This window comes from Tauraco erythrolophus, chromosome 15 (assembly GCF_009769465.1).
Source record: "Tauraco erythrolophus isolate bTauEry1 chromosome 15, bTauEry1.pri, whole genome shotgun sequence".
NCBI classification, from domain to species: domain Eukaryota; kingdom Metazoa; phylum Chordata; class Aves; order Musophagiformes; family Musophagidae; genus Tauraco; species Tauraco erythrolophus.
Genome location: NC_141479.1, coordinates 3,634,408 through 3,654,858, shown reverse-complemented (window position 1 = coordinate 3,654,858; position 20,451 = coordinate 3,634,408). Strand labels below are relative to the sequence as shown.

Genomic DNA, 20,451 nt, shown 5'->3' with positions numbered 1-20,451 from the left:
GGGTGGGCTGGGAGGATTTTCCTGGTTTTGCTGTTGTTTTTGTTTTTTGCTTTACACGTTGGCAGCAGTACATTGGTAAGAAAGAAAAGTATGGCTTTTGCAAAACGATGTATAATGAAAAACATGAGAAAGCACGATTGCATCTGGGCTCCAGCATCCTGGCATTTTCCAGTCAAGAACAAACAAAACAAAAAAATCAATACGACCTACGCTTTGAACTGGGAAAGCTATGCATTCCAAAAGACCTTTCTAAAGACATTTAAACACTACAAAAAAACAGACACTTTGTCAAGTGTAAACTCTCGAAAACTAAACACAGAAGAATCTGAATGACTTGAGCTTCGCTTTCCACTTCAAACGCTACTGAACAGGTTTCTCTCATGGCTGCGACAGCTGAAGTGCTATTTGATCGTCTTCAGAATTAACTAGATGCCAGGAGGGGGTTTGCTTATTTTTAAACACGTACATTAGAAAGCAACTAAATTAACTGCATCATTTTTGGTTTCACTTTATCTTTGGCATAGGCTATGCCATTTTTCAAATTAAATGCAGGACATGTACCACTCTACGTTCCAACACATTATGCTGAAAAGGCACATTTGCTGCTGCCTGGATGGCAAGGGAAGACTTATTTTGCAAAAGGCACGGTGTTTAGTGCGACATTCTTTCCCCATCCCCAAAGAGTGTTCAGTTAGACCAGGTGCAGTTCTACATAGCGGCTTCCCAGGAGCTGTCCGTTTTTCTCAGCCACTGCTTTCTTAGCTAGATCCAGGCTCGGAAAAGTCACCAATGCCTCTCCACTGGGCTGGCCACTAAAGTTGTAAAGCACGAGGATGGAGTCTGCATGGAGCTGCAACGGTACAAGACGACAAAAGAAAAAACACTATTAAGACCAAAGACCAAACCTGGAAATGCAGTTTTTAATGCTGTGCATATGGTTCACTGCACTCCTGTGTCTGTGGCAAAAAGATTCCGGATGCGAGAAAAGGAAGGAGAAGGGACTGAAGACTAAAAGCTTGTCTTGGAGAACAGCAGCAGCTCTTATTCTGCTGTTGTGCTGAACAGAATGATGTAGATGCAATTCCATGCAAAGACTTTGCTAGAGAAGTAATTCAGATTAAAGGTTGACAAGAAAAGAAAGATTTAGGTGTTAATAACGGGTAAATGAAGCAAGAATGTCCAGGCATTCAGTGGATAATTCTTGTACTATGTGGACTACTGGCCAAGTGACAAAGGCTATAAGGCACGTGAATACTCACAGGCAAAGTTTAAAGAAAAAAAAAAAACCAACAAACAGCAAAAACCAGAGAGCTGTATGAGAGTTCTGTGTTGGGAGCATGAGCTGAACTTAACACAGGTATACAGCGCAAGAAAGATTGTTTGGTAAAACAAAGTCAAATTTGGTGCAGTCCAATTGAATTAAAGAAACCTTTACTGTAATTTTAACAAGGCTAAGAAAAAAGCAGGGTAGCAAATAAGATTCTTTAGTTAATGGAGTTCATTTACTTTGGAGTGCAGTTGCCCTCGTGAATTCTTAAAAGGCAGTTTCAAAATGCTGAGTTTAAAGCAGACATCTCTGTCTGCCCTATGGTACCCCAGCCATTTCTCAGAACACGCTGGAAGTCCTTCCAAGCTGAGTTCAGAAGCCCCATTTGCTGGATAGAAACGGATCTCAGTGAAGTTTCAAAATCAAAGGTTGAAGGATCGAAAGCTCAGCATACAAGATAGTTTGTTTGAGAAATCAGTGCCAGGCAAAGTATATGGTCTATGCTGGAATATCAACCAGTTTTACGAGTATTAACTCAATTCAAGTGAAGTTCATGTGACATAAGTCCTCATGATTTTATAAAAGGTTAAAATATTTAAGAGTTCCACTTTTGGTAGAATTTATATGTGCCTGATATACGGCAAGAAATATCAAGACTTTTCATTTACCACCAGCAGCAGTTTCTGATTAGTTTTACATTCAAACATATGAAAACAAAGCAAGTACATGCCAGAGCTTCACTCACCCAAACATTCAGCAGGCAGTAAAAGTATTCTTAAGATATAAGCAACAGCACACTTTAGAAACTAAGAGCATGTATAAGACAGTTAGTATAGACTTCATACAATTTCTTCTCACAGAACTAAAGTTAGTCAAGAAATAGCATGCAGAAAGAAATTAAAAAGACAACTAAGACATCATGTCTGAAGCCCAGTTCAGGTTTGGAAGTAATCTTGGTTTATTTCAGAATAACACTGTGCTCAAAGAGAAAGTCATACACAGTTTGGGTTGAGCCGCAAACTGGAGCTAAAGATGGTCTGCTTCAAACCAGCTCTTTGCTGTTAATCCATATGGATCAAGTCATTTAGCACATCAGTCCTGAATGCAGTTGAGAGGCAGCTGAAAACCCACACGGAGCACAGTTAGACCTCTGAGCATGGAGGAGAGCTTTAAAAAGTAAATAGCAGCCTTGCTGTAATAGCAGGGTAAGGATCTAGAAATTTGCATGCTAAGAGTTGTACAGAAAGTTAGCAGAGAAGGCTACACATTCTGCAAGCAACATAATTAAAAGGGTTAAATAAAACTCCTCCGTTTCATTTTAAGACACAGCAGCTGAATTTCTTGAATTATTTTCTAGTCAAAGACTGTTTCCATTTAATACATAGTTGAACCCTATTGCTGATCTGGTTTTCCAGTTAATCTGGGTAAAACAAGAGAGCCAAAAAGATGTCCAAGGCCATACAAATATGAAAATGCTGAGAATTATTATTATTATTAGAGGACCATGTAGCCTCTAATCCATCTTCTCCTTAGCAGATCTAACAGTATCATGAGAAAACAAGTAATTTGAAAAAAAATGAGTTGATGGTGACTATGTGAAGATAGCTTTATCTATGAAGGTACTTCTATCAAGGCACAGTATTTGATCGCCATTTTTTGTATTGAAAGATTTGTGTGGCTTTTTAAGGAGGAAAAAAACATAGTAACTAATCACTAGCATTTTGAATGGAATACAATAGTATTGGGAAGTCACGAACTCCACACAGGTCACAACAAAATTTCTTTAAGAATTATGTGTTAGTGCCAAAAATGCAGGAAAATTTACCATTAGCAAATTTAGTTAGTTGCATTAGAAAGCCACTATACCAAAGAAACCTAAAAAAAAAAAAGTAATAGTTCACATTGCATTAGGGAAATCAAGAAACAGATAATTTAATCTCTAGACAGCGATAAAGCCAGAGGTTTGGGGCGTTTCGCACATACATTTGTGTCCGCTTTCTAGCCATATCAAGGAAAGAAAAAAAAAAAATCAGCTTCTACTAATAAACCCTTCTGGAAGTTTAACACACCACCTGAGCAGAACCAGGCAATCGCAATACCTCCACCACTGCCATCCCATCAACTACAGATCACAATTGGCCTAATCCTTTACATTAGTTGATTTTTTTAATAGGACAAAAGCAAAAGGTTAAAGCGAGGATCCCAACTCAAGCTAAGAAGGGGGAAAAGCCATAAGCAAAAACTCTCTGTCACCAAGCCCTTCTTTCCCTTCCCATTCACCGCTGGAGACCCAGTTTCTGCCAGTCGCATCTTACCTTCTTCAGAAGTTACAAAGAGTTACAAACAGACCCACTCTTTCGGTGCTTGTAACACACTCCTTGCTTGATCGCTCAGCTGAATAAGGCCATTGTAGTCATCAGGTGCATACTACAGTACAAGTGTGATATATGATAATCAGGAAGAGAAGGAACAGTTCTGGTACAGCAAGCCACACAGATGATCATTTGCAACCATAATTAAGAGTATCAGCTATAATAACTGGCAGGAGACAGTGAATTTGACAGATAGTATTTTTAAAAAATACATTCAGTGAATTACCAGTTGTAGAAATAAAGTAAACGCATGTGGGGAATATTCTGAACTGTGTATTTGAACTGTTCCTTATCAAGGAAGGGAAATAGTTTGGACCATGAAGTGCTCTTTTTTTCTTTCTATTCATGAGACAGCGGCACCAAGTAACAAAACTCTTCAGTTTGCATAATCATGCTTCCAGTAGTGACTCTCACTGGGACAGCTGAGCATCTCCCAGCATGCATACCGAAGTGGGGAATTAGAAGAAGTGTTCGGATCTCATTCTGATCTTTTATGCAGTCATGGAAACTGCAGCTTCTCTGGGGTAGAGTGATAAACACTTCAGCTGCATGTAACACTTGACTTACACAAACTACCAGTGCAGTTCAGGCATGGATGCACTTAAAAAAGAAAACATAGCATTTATACTAGTATAGTATATTTCCATATAGGAAAAAAGAAATAAACTATACAGTATAATGGCATCATGATAGATTTGTAGTATAAAAATATTAAAATAGAAATAGTGACTGTACAGTACAGTCACACAATAAATTAAAACACAAACCCCACATGTGGATCAGACGTAAGAAATAATTGAGATCCTGCATCTGAACAGTAATCATGCATACTATTGGATGGCCAGGTACAATTATGAAATCTATAGTCAGTAAATAAATCTTGGGGAATATGAAACATTGTTTTGTATCTATCTCATAATCTTTCCAAAATTACATATCCTGGAAAGGGACTGAGCGTACTTGCACATGCTACAAAGACTACTGGAGTGGCTCCTGTAATTCGTAAAACAAAACGTTTAGCATAACCCAAGTCATAGAACATCCTTTCAGTGACAAGAAGAAGAGTTTCTTTGATATTTCTATAATACAAAAAGTCTCCTGCCAGCTTAGGGAGAAAAAGGTATTATATTTGGGCACACAGGACATGTTGTATCCATCCAAAGTGAAGTTGAAAAGGAAAAAACCAACCATCACAGTATACACCTTCCACAGAGAACAATAACCAAGAGCCCAGAGAACATAAAAGAAAAAGAATCTCTCAGAATTTTTACTACTGAATTCTAGCCACCTTCACATCTAGACCCATGCCATTAAGTAAAAGACAAATATAAGAAGTATTTTCTAGATAGCCTCCGCCAGGGCAACCAGACCGTGCAAATATTAGATTTATCAGTTCCCAGACCTGCCCTTGAAACAAATCTACAAAACGTAAGTTTGCTCTTTGGAAGGAATGTCTCAAGATAGTACATACTTTAGATTATCTATAGATGTACAGTAGGTAAAGGTCTATAGTCTCTTCTGAGGGACAGTGTTTAAGAGGTTACACTCCAAATGCATAAACAGTGAGGAGAACATGAAACTGGAAAACTACCCTGCACAGAAGTGTCAAAGTTGTCAGAGCTTAGGTCTAGGCCTAAAGAAAGAAAGAAAGAAAAGAAAATTAAAAAAAAAAAAAAAAAATCAAAATACCTAGCAACAGGAGCAACTTCTAATCACAAGAAAGATAGGTGAGAGACTGCAGTTAATTAAAACAGAAGTTGTGGCCCAGTAAATTCTTCAAACCTACATATTTCAAAAAGTAGTACTACAAACCAAGCTAGGAAATAAAGCAGGGGAATTCTTATTCCCTGTGAATGAAATGGAAACTAACCTAACTTGCCCAAGGAAGTTCACGATCATGAATACTTCTGAGTCTGCCTGCATTTCAGAAGCCCATAAGAACAAACCAAAACCACCCAACCATGCAGGATAAACAGTGTAAAGCCAAGGGTAAATGTATAAACTCATTGCTCACAATGGAAACACAAATCTGCTAGCTTCACCTGCAATGCAGCCGGCCAAATTCTGCTTCCATTTAGATTTAAAAAATACCACCTAGTGATTTAACCCCCCAGTATAACCAGTTGCAAGTTCCCTGAGCTAGATTCTAGCGATTTGTGTCCTGTGTAAATGTGATTGGGACATGAGACGGTATGACAATACTGAGATAATATGAAACCTCGTGCTGTATTTTCAAATACCTATCCTTAACACGCAAGTAACCAGTAAGAAGTTACCAAATACTGCAACAGTTCCCCTTAAATTTAAGTGAAATAAAATTAAAAGCAGACCTCACTGTTAGTGCCTCCACTGCCCTCCTCTTACCCTGCTATCATTTCATTCCCACCTTCCTTGCTTCTCTGAACCGAAACACAGCCTCCTTCCTGAGAGCTGCTGCCTTGTCCCCACCTCCCTTTGAGCTCACAGCTCTTGGGGGGCTGAACTTCCCTGCCAGCCTAAAAGACCCTGTGATTCTTCCTCACCCAGGGGCTTCTGCTTACTCCAAGTATGTCAACAGTAGCATTAAAATATAGTGGTTTACTGGAATGATGCAGTAGCGAAATCTTGCTTTTTAAGCCATTACTTAATCTATGAAACACAATCTCTATCAAAGTTCTCCTTCACCTCATCGTATGAAATTGGATACTCTCGCATGCTCACACATGAGGAACAGGGGAGATCTATTTCCTAGAATGACTGAAGGAGAATGCAGAAATAAATTCAGACAATAAAGCCATTTCTCTTTTCCCCTTGAAGCAGCCATCACGAAGTCAGCTTAGCCTAGTAAGGAAGACCGCAGAGAATACCATTGTTAGTTGAAGAGGTCCATTAGAAAAGTCAGCCTCAGACGTTAAGGATGTCAAGATACAGTTCTCAGCATGCACTCTGGTGCTATACTGACTTCTTCAAGCAATCAGAGGTGGGAGCGAGAATCAAGGATCAAGAAAGATGGAAGCTAAATATGGAAATGAGGTATGGGATAAGGTTTGCATTTAGAACCTAACCTAGGAGAAGGAAGCAAACCAGAACCTTTGCAAGTGGTTACAACATAAGATTCTGGGGTGAACGATTAGCTCTACAGCAGGCTGCAAGATGGCAGGAAGAATATGCATATATATATACTGAACAAAAACCCCATATCTGGTTGGAACAGAGATCGCACTGAAGAGCAAAGAGTGGTGTTACCTGTTCCCTACATTCTTCTTGTTGTTATATCCCCTGTGACAGTAGGGACTTTTATAGCTTAAGACATGTCTGTTAATAACATTAAAATGATGTTTCCTGAAGGACGTGTTGCTTCTTTATAGAATCAGCACTTTACTTTACAAGCTATAAGGTAAATACCTTTCTAGGTACTAACATTTGAAATGGCAGAGATATTTCAACTCACGTATATTAAATAACACTTATTATAACATTAAATATCATATTACAAGACTACATGATAATAATAATAAGTGACAAATGTATATTAAATAACACCAACTCCTCTCTCCTAAAGGAGATGATCATTTCTGACCAACAATTACCTACAGTAACGTAGCATCTCCCAGAGTGCCTATCTGCTATGCTTAGGGCAGTGCAAACCTTTTTAAGATGACAGAAGTCAGAGACAGACTAGAGGTAGTGTACTACACTCTCCTACGTGTATTCTTTTTCTTCAAGCCAGTTTATTTCTTTCAGAAATACCTGCTATGTTGAGGGGAATTATAGGACTGTCCTTGTCCCCTCACAGACTGCGCACAGATGTAATGAGGTCACTAACCAGTGAGACATTGATTTCCACTTCATTTTTGCAGTTTCTATAGCGGACATTCAAAGATCAGTCAGATATGCAAATCAATCTAGGGGAAAAAAAAACTCCATTGCTAAAACCAAAATTAAAATTACGAAGCATTCCCATGCCCACCTGGGAAAAAAACAAGGGGAAATAAAGGATAAAAATAACTCTATCAAGGAACAGTTCCCAACAGGAAGAAATCCAGCTCTCAGAATTTGAAAAAAAAGTCTAGCTATAGTAAGTGTGGAACATAGAATGTGATTTGATGACTACATAACTGCAACCTTTGGCACAAGAGTCAGGAGAAATACCCCAAATTGGCCTTGCCAAAAAGTATATCAATTGTACCTTAAGAGTGCTGATACAAGCACCGACAACCACTTGCATGCTCTGTGGAACAGATACCACCTGAATGTTTTGTGGAACAGATAGTGAAATATGTAATGCCTCTTCCCAAAAATATAGCTCAGCTTGAAGATGGTGCCACTTTAGTCTCTTGCTTCAAGCATGGGAGGCAACAGACAGAAACAGTAACCACTAATTTACTAGACTCAGTTTCACAGGTGCTTTCTCCACCCAGACAGTGTTTGCAGGTGGAAGATGAATTTAGGAATAAAGCAAAACAAACAGCATACTATATTCTGAGTCCATGGGGTGAGCATATAATGTCTATATTGCCAGCTGATTTCAAACACCAGTGAGTGGGAATTCTTCCTCTACCACATTCTCTATCCTTTCTCTAGTCAGAAGGTGCTATGCCAAGAATTGGCACACAGACGATGGGGTATCCCTGTCAGACTACGAAGCATCAGATTTCAAAAGAAACCCGCAGGAAATAGAGAATACTTCTTTGTTCAAGCATGCATTTCAGGGAAAAAAACCTAATCCCTAAAAAGTCAGTAACAATGAAGCCCGCTGTCTTGATACAAGACAGAAATGTTGTTAATGCCCTTGGAATTTAGCCATCCATCCACTTCCCTTCATTTCCTTATTCCTGTCTTAAGCATAAGCCACCCTCCTCCCCCTGCAAGAATAAGGCTTGAATTCTGGGTCTCTGAAGACTTGGAGGGTTAATATACTGCAAAAGCTCTTTTTAGCTGCAGATAAAAGGCACCTAAGCCCAGCAGAGGTTTAAAGAATAGTATTTATTTTAAGCTTCTCTTACATAAAAACATGTACACAAAGAAGTCTCTACATTTTCATCCTAGCCTTTTTCAGCAAATTCAGGAGGCTTTAAACAAAGCTCAGATGGTGACCGTGGCCCCTAAATTTTAGTCTTCTCCTAGTTAATTTTTTCACTAGCTCTGAATGAGACATACTACTATACACTTACACAACTTACCTAAATGGCGAGTCTGCTTTCTAAGAACTAATCCACATGGTCTTTTTCGAGCAGACATGAGTTCACTTTATATTCATGCCAACCTCCAAGAAACTGGGCAACAACGACTAAATGGGTACTGAATCCCAGCTAAGATGACAGTTGTGAACTAGCTTTTGGTCAGCAAAGACCACAGGCGCAGTTAAATTGCATCGACATAAACCTAAGAGCTCTTGTCAGAATGTTAGCAATAAACCTGCACTCTCATAAGAAGAAAAAAAGTCATTATTTGGAGACTAGAAATATTTCTCGTTGATTCATTTACTGGCTAAAGAGTAAAATCCACAGATGATTTAGCAGTAAATAGGGAAAAATACTTTTCAGTGAAAAATTTTGTTCTGATATGTACAAACAGCTTCACGTAAATCCATCACCCAACTACTACACCTGTTCCTTCCTTATTTACTTGATTTCTCTCTCTGCTTCCTCAACTGTGCAGAGTTATGGCCTAAAGTAATACTGAGAAGTCTGTTACATGTGATTACTGGTTTTGCACTGCTTCTTCCTCAAACTTTTTCCCATAGGATCCAAAATATGAATTATTATTCTTAATCCTCCAAGGGTCTCTTTGCAATCATGTAGTTTTCAAATTATAAGGGACGTTTCCTGTAAACATCCACAGATTCCTTATTTCAACATAATGCCCAAAGACCAGCATCATCTGCCGAGCACCTGTCAGAGCAACTAGTGACATCCCATTGTCCCATATGAATGGTGTGGCGGGGTTTTTTGTAGTGGTGGTTTGGGGTTTTGTTGTTGTTGTTTTAAGTATCCTTTAGCTATGTACCCAGTCTATGACTGGAGTCAAATCAATGGCCCTGTTGCATTACAGTAAAACTAAAGAGCAACTAAACTAATTAGTTCTTTCGAATATTATACAGAAAGGTGATGGGGAAAATTACCATCTCCAAGATTTGCTATTAAAATTCTCCACAGGTTTTTCAAGATTGTTTAATGCAAGATACATTAAACACATGCAAGCTGAAAGGAATTTTCAATAACAAAAACAAGAAGACAGAACTACAAAAAGAAATCAAGCTGCTGAACCACTAAACAAGAGGCTAGTGCTGATAAAATTAAATGAAAATTAAAATGCTGATCTGCAGATTTTTACATTATTTATTATCAGAAGCATGTACTGATGTTGAGACCAGCTTGTTGAAGTCCATGATAAACAAAATCTATCTCTTAAGAGGCAGGTCTGGTATGAAAGATGCTTTCACTTAAGTAGCAACATGTGCACACATGCAATATACAGAGCCCATGAAGACTGAAGGAAGAAAACAGAAGAGAATGAAGCAAAAACTTAACTTAAAACCTGTTCCTTTCAGACAAGGACATACAAAGACAAAAATCACCCTTCAATCTCAGCATCTCCGATCTGGTTCCCAGAATACCAACACTGAAGCCCATCGAATACCAACAACAATTAGTTATACAGAGATTAAACCCATGCCCAAACCACTGACAATTATTAGGGGCTCACTTTATAAACGAGCAGAAGCATCGTGCAATAAATCCTTGGGCAGCAGCAGAAAAGGAAAAAAATAATGAGGACAGAGGAAAGGGGAGGGAAAAAAAAGAAAAAAAAAGATTAGTTATTGCTCCAGAGACATAGAATTGTCCCAATACAGTAAGTCACCACCTCTTTTTTCCCCTAAAGGAATGAGTGAGTATAAAACTAGCATTACCACATGCGGGATTCCAAGAACAACTCAAAATAATTCCTTGGCTCCTTTATAAGATACTGAACCCGATCTCATTTGGACAACATCTTCTAAAGAAATCAAAGAGGTGACCAATTTAATAACAGTAACTCATGATGACAGGAGGTTGCAGCAGAAGAATATAGTTTTCAACTTGTGGCAAAATTTCTATTCATTTGAAACATTTAATTGTGCAACACAAACACTATGAACTGCTCTCCAAATGCAGAAACAAGGAAAAGGGCAAATTCAGCACCAGACCCAAAGTCCAGATTCACTAAACTGAAGATTTAGTGGAAGACAGAGCTACTACACATTGTCACTGGCCTGTTCCATGCACAGATAGGTTCAGGTCCCATTTTTCAGTGGTGCACTTACACTTCTAGCTGAATTTCAAATTAGAAAATAGGCTTCCTCACTTAAGGTTTTAATACACCCACCATCCATCCACCAAAAACCCCAATCAGTTGAGGAGAAAAAAAAAAAAAAAGGTAAAATATCAATGGCTAAGCAACAGATGAATGATTACTACTGTTTGTCTGGAAATCATCAAAGCCACAAATAATTGGATTTGGTTTGAACTCTGGAAATATCTCTTGAAGAAAAAACCCAAGAATACAATAACATTTAGTTTCTTCTTAATGTTTGTCAAAATTCATCACACTTCTTATAAGCTAACCTTCAAATTTTTCCACTGAGAAACCAAGTATGCAAAACTACTTTCAAACATAAATGTAACATTTGAAAAGAAGCCACAACAGGTAGAGTATCTTCCAAATACTCAAAACTTGGAAAATATGTGTTTAAGCATCTGATCTCAGTCTACATTCATTTACATAGCAGACATCTGGCTCTGCAAATAAAAGGTCTATTGTCCTTTTAGAATCTTAAAGTTAAAAAAAAAAAAAAAAAAGGAAAACATACCATGCCTGAATGTTTCATATTAACTGCTGCTATGCATGAAAAAGAATCCATCTGCATCTTACCATTTAGCAATACCACTGTTATCCAACTTAAAGAATTTTGAAGGACAAACACGCAAAAATTGTCTTCTTTTCACACATATCACTTGAAAAGTAGTTTGAGATCCGCCAAGAGGATTTTAAGTCAGGGCTTCTGAGTAGTACCAAAAGGTCAGATTTGGTATTTGTGTGAGTGCTGTTATCAACAGAAGTTAAATACTCACCAGAATATACCATATTCAATTATTTTTCCTTTTAGCAAATATATGATGACAAAACATGGATATAGATAAAATATCCTCTGAGATGAAAGGCAGAAGACATGGAAGGACCCATTCCACGAATTCAAATAAGTGCTGCTGGAAAAAAATGTTTGTACATAGTGCTTTTTCTTTTTTTCCTAACGTTCCTCAAGAAAAGAAGTTTCTATGTGTTTGCTCTCTGATAGAGCATTGAAGCAGCACATACTGACTGAAGTTACCCATAGCATGTAGAATGTTTGCTATCAGTATTAAATGTTTTGGAAAATATAGTTTTCCTTTAGGTTGTAATGTAATGCAGTTTTAATGGAAAATGTTCCTGCCTGTAACCAAAATAATTAGTCCTTGAAAGAGCATCTGACGGAGGTGTCTGTCTCTCTCCTTTTGCAAGCAAGTCACCACACCTAGGTCACAGCCTTTTGTACTAGAGGTCTGCTCTCAGCAGACTTAAACACTTAAGTCTTGAAGGTCAAACACTGACCCTACCTAGGGCTCCCACCAAAAAGTGGCCAGGACTGAAAGCTTTTAGCAGCCTTCACCTTCCTCTGGCAGCCCCTTTGCTGTCCCACTTACACTGAGGCTCTGCGCTTTCTCCCTCTCCAAACTCAAACCCTAACCCTAGACACTAGATCACTGCTTTCAAATCAGGAATATGCTTATGGTATATTACACTTTGGTCTGCCAGTTAAACACACACCATCGAGCTTGCACACCCCTTCAGCAGTTTCCAAAAGCACTCACTTGCTCAGTTTGATCCCCTCTGATCATTACTCAGAAGTCCAAATACAATGTTAAGGAGAGGGACTGCATACTAACCTGGTACCCCTGGAAGAAACTGAGTATCTCCTTCATTCCTGTGTTATATGGCAAGCCCTGCATACGGACTAATGCTCCAGGCTGGGGCAGAATCGGAGTGTGGGTGGCAGTGGCAGCAGCGGCTACAGCTCCTGGAGGAGCTGCAATATACCCCACTGTGGTAGGGGATACTGGAGGACTGAAAGAGAAAGAAAGGCAAAGTTGTTACGAAAACCAAAAACTAATTTTAGTACTCAGAATAGGCAAAGATGAAACTGAATATTTAAATTTGAGAATAAGCCCAAAACCCACAGAAAACCAAGCAGCCCTAATGTGGACTGCTTTGTGGACTTTCTTCATTTCTCTTCAGCATCTGACAATTTATTTTTAGAGAAGGGAGGGAAAGGAAAATAGTTAACATTTGTAGTTGAAGACAGAGAGTGACATTTGTTATTTCACAGGGGAGGAGAAAAATAGTATCTGCAAACTTGTTTTAAGATTGTTAATAAAACCATAAAGTAAAAAAGGGCTGGAGAGAGGAACCATAGTATGAAAAGCAAGCAAGGGCCCAAATCTGGTACTTCTGAGCCACAAATCAGTGCGTAAAGTAGCATCTCTGGTAAGGGTCTGTCTAGCAATTTACCAGATACTCAGGCTAGTAAGTGTCACATGGCTAGCAACTACCAATGAACCAGTTATTTCCCCATGGACCCAAGTACCAGACTTCAGTGAGCCATGTTGATACCATCTGTGGGAAGGGAAAAAGTGGAGATCTTCTGCTTTGCTTACATATGTAAAGTGTTCTTGGGTCTCACTGATATAAGAAATCAAACCTGGTACACGCCTATGATGAGTATTTCATATGGAAACAGTATTTTAAGTACAAGAACAAACTAAGGGATGAGGGTAGAGGCACGTATTGACACAACTTCTCGTTTGCCCAAGAAATAGAACCGCCTTGATGACATTGCCCCAGTGCCAAAACCACTGTTAAATATTAGACCAACATTATCATGAGATTCAAACAGAACCTACAGAAAAGCTGAACTTCATTACAAGGCCACAGAGAATCAGTTAAAATGGCTACTGCCTCTACTAATAAACACCAAGTTCTCAGGATTATCTACACTAGAAGTACAAATTTCAGAGCTGTTCACAGGTGACCACACAGTTGCCTGCTCCACTGAGATGAAATGTCAAGAGAAGCAGCTAATTCTAGGGGTTACCTGGGATAGTAAGCTGTGTAATTCATATAAAGCTGAGCAGCCTGAGCTGGATAGTAGGTAACAGTTGGGGGGGCAGCCGCAGAGGCCTGGGGTGTCCTGGTGGTTGGCAAGAGGGCTTGGGGCTGGTAAAGCGCTGCCTCTGCTGGGATCACAGCCGCTGTCTGGAAAGCAGCATAAGCTGGCGGAGAAAGACCTAAAAACAAATCAGGATACAGCAACAAAAACAATCAGAACAGAGATCTCTGCTATAGGAAAGGAATTATTCATCCCAATGTGATTAATACCGTCTGAGCATGATTAATGAATGCTTGTGCAAAGACTGCTCTCTAGCCTCTCCCCTGGAGACCCCTGCTACATCACCATGAATGAAAATTGGGGCATTTGAAACGAGCAATTCCTAGGAGTTCACAACTCCTAGAGCTGAGCAGCCTTGTCCATATGTAAATGGAAAGTAGGGAACTTCAGAGGTATTGAAAGAAAGCATAAAGCCATGTGCATAGAGAAAGCAGGCGTGCACACCAACACACCCTCTGTTCTTTCTAACAGAAGTTGTACTCTGTGGGACAAAAGTACCATATTATTAGCTAGACATGGGCATCCACAACTGCTGACCGTGAGTCTTCATGTGTAAGCCTCCTGCAACTTCAAAAAGTATTTTTAGGATACAACAAATGGAAAAAAGAATACCCCACTAGATACTAGTCTGATACATTTTGATGAAGAAATACCCGATTCGTATAGGAACATTAAGCTTGGCTTGGTGAGCAGTCAAATTGTTTTTATATGCTATGTTTGGCAGCTTTTTACTATTTTGCAAATACACATCAGTATCTGCTTTGTGATTTGGTAGTGAGACTAATTAGAATGGTAAAGTTCCATTATAGTTCCACAATAAGGTTCACTGGAATCTTAAATAAAATAAAAAAATAAAAATCCATCCAACTTCACCACTCTATGGTCTGTTAGAGTGGTGAAAACACCAGTGGGTGTTTTCCTTCAAAAATAAGCCCATAGAGTACCTTCTCAATGCTCTAAGGCAAGATAGCAAGAGCACTCATTGGCAGCTGGAATACAGAATTTCTCCCCCTTTTAAAAATCCCTCTAATTCCAAGTAGGTTTCACTACAGGCAAGTCTACCGCAGAGCTCAGAAGAACAGTACACCCATAAAAAGCAAAGTGTGCAGCAATTTCACTGGCAAGGCCTTGCTGCCCTCTACTCACCACCGAAAACACAATAAAAATGCCTCTGATCAGTCCCATTATTGCCCAAAGGGAACAATTCCAATCTCAGCATATATACAGATGGATGATTATTAATCATGGCAAAACCCAAGTCAAAAGGCGAAAGGCCACAAAGCTTCAGCACCTACCACATGTCAGCCTTTAGCAGCAGAGAGCAGAAGAATTGGAGACTTACATGGTAACTTACATGGCGGTGGGGATAAGCCACTACGATTTAAAGTGCCACCCATTAAAACAAAGTTCATCTCCTCTCCTGAACACTGGAATACTTCCACATAACGGTCCTTCATCATTTTTTTGTGACATTTTTGAGCCACCATAAAGGCTTTGTCAGCAGATTTCATTTGGATAAAAGCATCACCTGATGGTCGTCCCTAAGGGAGGGAGGAAATAATCACAAGTCAATCTGTTGTTAGAACACCCAGAGCACAAGAAACGCAGAAAGTACCAAGATAAAACACGTCTGCTGAACGTCTGCACTGTTCTTCCCCATCTAGCACCAATGACTAGTAACTCAACAATTATTTTAAGGAGCAGAAAGGCAAGACTCATGTAACCAGCACCCAGTTAACACAACACTACTTCCGTCTTCTGCAGAGAGAATAATTCAGCACGGAAACAAAGTTTGGAGGCCTCTAATCCAAACACTGTTCAAAGCAGGGCTAATTTTCAAGTTGCATCAGGCCACTTGTGGCCACCTTCACTTGAAATCCGAGCATCTCCAGAGGTGGAGATTCCACAGCATCTCTGGGAACCTGTTTGGGTGCTTAACTAATTTCTCATTGTGATTTTTTTTTTTTTTTCTCCTTGTCACCCACTTGGAATTTTCCTTGATGCAGTTTATTAACAGTCTCTTATTCTTTTGTTGTGAAGCTCTAGGAAAAGTCTGCCTTTGCCTTCTCTGTAACTACTTTTTAGGTAACAGTACAACAGTATAAGCTCCAGATATGCTTTAGTAAAGTCTACATAGCTACATTAGAAATTGATTTCTAGGTCTGATTTTCTGCAACCTGACAGACATTGCTGTATTTATAAAATATTAAAAACTTTCTTAACAAAAAAGCAAAACAAATATAGTAGATTTCTTTCATTTGTTTTCTTTTATACCTCAATACTTCTGTGCCTTAGAGTTCATTTTTAACACAAGACAACAGGGACAAAAGATCTCTATGATTACGTCATTAAAATATATCCAAAGCACGATTTTTAATTATCAACTCCCTTTAAAGCCTGAGAAGTCTCTAATCAAGTTAGAAGTTAGGAAAATCTGATTTTACCACAAATATCACTCAAACAACACAGCTACCCCTGAACAGAAACCCTGAAGCTGACAGAACAGCTATATGCCATCTAACATGAGACATTTCTGACATTTCTCTCGCATGTTTGCAGCACTTGACTGAAACACAAGGGACTATTTAAGACAGCCTCAGGATAAAGCTATCACTAAAAGAACAAGCTTCATCCTCCCCAGTCTTACACATACATATAGAGACAGAAAAGCAAGTGTGTATGTAAAAGCGGAGAAGAAACGAGAAGGAAGGAACGAAAAGACAGGCAAAAAAAATATGGTATTTTCACAAGGTTGTAGAAGACCTAAAACACAGCCAAGAACAGATAAGCTACCCTGACTTCTAACCCTGTTCAATAACTGGAAAGTTAGCCCTCCCATGCAAACGCTATTACCTGTTGATTAAGGACCATGTGAACTCCATGGGGCTTGATATCAGCTGTGGCATCTCCCATAAATTCCAGGATGTCATCAATGCCAGCAGTGTAAGGAAGGCCTCTCAGCCGGACACAGTCACGTATGCTACCCGTGGCAATGGTATATGGAGGGGGTATAACAGGAATGATGGGAGTTGGGAGAGTGGGAATAAGAGGTGTTGACATGTATCGATTGAGTACCTGTTGACAAAAAAGGCGCATTGATAGAGATTTATACATCATCTCATTGAGCACAAATCAATTCTCACAACACTATTTCACACACTAAATAAATCAACTTCCAACATCAGAGAAAAAAAGACCTTAAACCAAATTATTGCGGATAGTTTCCTGTTGGGCATTTGAAAGCTTCAAACTCAGAAAAGGAGAGAGGAAGTCTTACAAATTTAATTTGCTAGACCTTCATAACAGACCTTTCTAATCTTACTATAAAAAAGTTAAAAACAGATTATATTTAGTTTTAGATTATCCCAAAAAGGAACATTTGAAAGCCATATTTGTGCTAATAAATCAGTATTGCCACATACAGTTCTTACTTATATAAGGGTAAATTAATGACAGTCATTTTAAAAGAATTGAGACCTGAAATAACTAATAAGTAAAAACACTAGCTCTAATTCCTTCATAAAACCTGATCACTTAAGCGAGGGTGATTGATTTTAGCCTGAGTGCTCATCTCCAAGTACAGGGTTTCTGGAAGGAAAAAAAAAAGGGGGGGGGGGGGGGGGGGTGGGGGGGGGGGGTGGGAATAAGAACTATAGGATACTTTGATCTCAATGTTTTATTTTCTCTTGACTCATTCCCAAATGACAAAGGGGCCTACTGCTGAAAAACGTACCTAACAATGTCTATCAGAAATAAACACATTCCTCCGAAAGAGGTAGCAAAAAAGAGGTTACAAAGCTTTAGTTTTGTCAATAATGATTCAGCCCAGGCAGTTTGTCTCAACAGAAGCCTTTTTTCAAGAATCTATTTGTAGTACCTTTCAGGTCAGAAAACTTCTCCCTCAGTTGTATATAGATTATTGCAATTATTTTGTATTAACATTAAGTAGACGAGAGCTGGCTTTACCTCTTGTAATTACTCAAACAAGCAGCCTGTAATTCCCTAAAAAATAAGCTCTTGCTCAAGCAGCCAAAAAATTATGGTGTCACCCTAGACAGCAGTCATAGAGGAAGAAGTAATGATATAGTGATAGAATATGAGTTATACAAGTTTTATCCAGGTCTCCCTAACAAAAACAAGAGCAAAGACTGGATCACTGTGACAGAGTGGTTTTGTTCCTTAGAGGACTTTGCTTCATTCTCTCCGAGAAGCAGAACTGAGGAGAAGATAATAATAATAATAATAAAAAAAAAAATCTCAGCATGCCATTTCAATTAGTCTTCACAACATACATATCAGATTCTTGGCTGTTCTAATCTCCATACCGCAGTACTAAGGGTAAATGGCAGGTCTACAAGTGTGGATATTCTTTCCTTTGCCTACCACTTCTATGGAAAGGATTTCTCACATCACATCGGTTGAAACAGTTAACTGTATTAAGTGCAAGTGGTTATGCAGAGACCAGATCAAATCTCATAACAGTTCCCTTCGGCATTATCAGTCTAGAAATATTTCATGTCAGGCAGTAAAATGCAATATGCAATGTTTTCACAGGCTTGAGTCGCTGGTGCCAAAATAAGATGGTTTTAGCAGTTTAAGAAGGTGATAATAGGAATTGGTGAAGGACAGGGAAAAGAGTGAAATATATTCTCTTACGAAAATAAGTATTTCATTTAATTTCACTTCACTAAAAATCACATACATCCTGGTAATTCTTAGTTTCCAACAAAGCAGTTGTAGGAAAAGCTTTTTTTTTTTTCAATGCATCCAGATTTGGATTTAATGTTAGAAATTCTGCACATGGAGACCAGAATTTAAAGACAATACTGCAGATTTTCAAGACGCATTACTACAATACTATCAATCTAGTATATTTTTTAAATTATTTGTGATTTCAGTCAATCTTTAAGTAGAAGAAAATTATCCAGTGATTTTTACTTAACAGTCTGAGAGATGTTAAAAAAGCATTTAGGTTTTACAGTAGCAGTAAAAAAAATAATAATAAAAAAACCCACACCAATGCTGCACAATTTTCTATGCCAATCAGGAAGCACATATTGCCCTTTCTGGAACTTGACATCTTTAATATAATAGATTTTCATGGTTGTCTACAACATATTTGTGTGCAAGTGCTAGAAGTAGTGTTTTAACTAAGTTTTGAGTCTCACAACCAATAGTTACCTGTTGGACTTCTGCTGCTGTGCTCCTGAAGAGTTCAATGTAACGTTTTCCAAGTATTTCTTTGTGCTTTTTAAGTGCATTCTGTGCATATTCTTCACAGGAAAACAACACAAATGCATCTCCCGTGGGCCTGCCATCTGGGTACTTGACAAAGAGAAGTCCCTCTTTCCCTCCTGTGACTGGGCACTCTGGCCCCAGGAACCCCAAGACATCCTCCTGAGTAGCAGTGAATGGAAGACCTCTCATCCGAATAATAACTTGATTCTCCTTAGATAAGAACTGGGCCACTTCATTGGAGGTGCCTGGTAGAAGGATAACAACATATGGTTAGCCAACAACATAAGGTCTTGTTGGTCAGTCAATTCCATAGGACACAGGAGCAGCGAAGAATTAAGAAGTAATATAGCAGTTAGGTAGCTAGGTAGCTAGCAACAAACCTACAGAAAACCTGAGACACTACTAACTCCCAATAATCTATTTTGAAATGAAACTCCCTTCCCCTGAAAGTGTTTCATATTTTAATGAAATTGGAACAAAGATGAGATTAGTGTGAACAAGGTACGTAGACGCTTCCACTGCAAAGGCTCATCTTCCTCCCAAACAGCAAGACCCACCTGTGAACATCACAGTCCAAATGCTCACAGCTCAAATTCAACCATGTGAAACCAGAACTTGACACAGTCAAGTATTCTTGGAAGGCAAACCAGGAAAAACTACTTCATTATCCATTTGTGTCCTCCACCAAGAAATAAAAAATAAAAAAAATCTGAACTAGAGCAACAGTCCTATGAAGTAATTACACTGAACTCCAGCATCACTTACCTCCTGCAATTTTTAAGAATTCTTCCCCAGTTGCTTTGTAAACCTTAAAGAGAAAAAGGAAAACAAACAAAACACATGTGAAAATTACAACATTCGACACTAAAATACATGTGCTCTTCCGAACGCAAGAGAATTGTATATAGGTACTTTGAGCAAAACAGAAGTGCAGTTTGTTTTCATTTAAAGCTGTAATCTAAAATATTCAGGTTGCTCTCCAAAGATTTGTTTCAAGTCACTACTTTTTACCTCAATGTATCTGCTACCCATGTGATGCTTATGTCTTTCCAGTGCAAGATCTCTCTGTTCAGAACTGACAAACCGAACTAATGCCTCCCCATTTCTTCTTCCTTGAGCATTCAGACAAAGAGCCACACCACCTCTGGAAGGTAAACCCAACAAAAATAAACTTAGTTTGAATCTTTAATACATTTAATAAACAATTGTGTAAAAACAGTGGAGAAATCAGACTTTAACATGGAGTTTACAGATGGAAAAAGAAATTGCCACTCTCCACAATTTAATCTCATTTTTAATGTAACGCAATTATACTGCAGAATCCACTTCAGTGAGATCTTAGATCTCGT

At 38.7% G+C, this 20,451-nt stretch overlaps 1 protein-coding gene across 3 annotated transcripts in view; it reads right to left on the bottom strand.

Annotated features, from left to right (window-relative positions):
- Nucleotides 1–691: 691 nt before the first annotated feature.
- Nucleotides 692–20,451, bottom strand: part of ESRP2 (epithelial splicing regulatory protein 2) — a 44,084-nt gene continuing 24,324 nt past the window's right edge. The window contains exons 8-15 of one of the 3 annotated variants that reach the window (XM_086620930.1): nt 20,114–20,246; nt 19,868–19,910; nt 19,046–19,347; nt 16,718–16,939; nt 15,207–15,405; nt 13,790–13,982; nt 12,585–12,762; nt 692–850 (exon numbers count right to left, since the gene is read on the bottom strand). In XM_086620930.1, the coding sequence (XP_086477056.1) occupies nt 692–850; nt 12,585–12,762; nt 13,790–13,982; nt 15,207–15,405; nt 16,718–16,939; nt 19,046–19,347; nt 19,868–19,910; nt 20,114–20,246 (1,429 nt within the window). Of the gene's footprint in view, nt 851–3,604; nt 3,695–12,584; nt 12,763–13,789; nt 13,983–15,206; nt 15,406–16,717; nt 16,940–19,045; nt 19,348–19,867; nt 19,911–20,113; nt 20,247–20,451 lie in introns of those variants that run through there. The other 2 variants (XM_086620931.1, XM_086620932.1) reach the window with 2 other exon arrangements.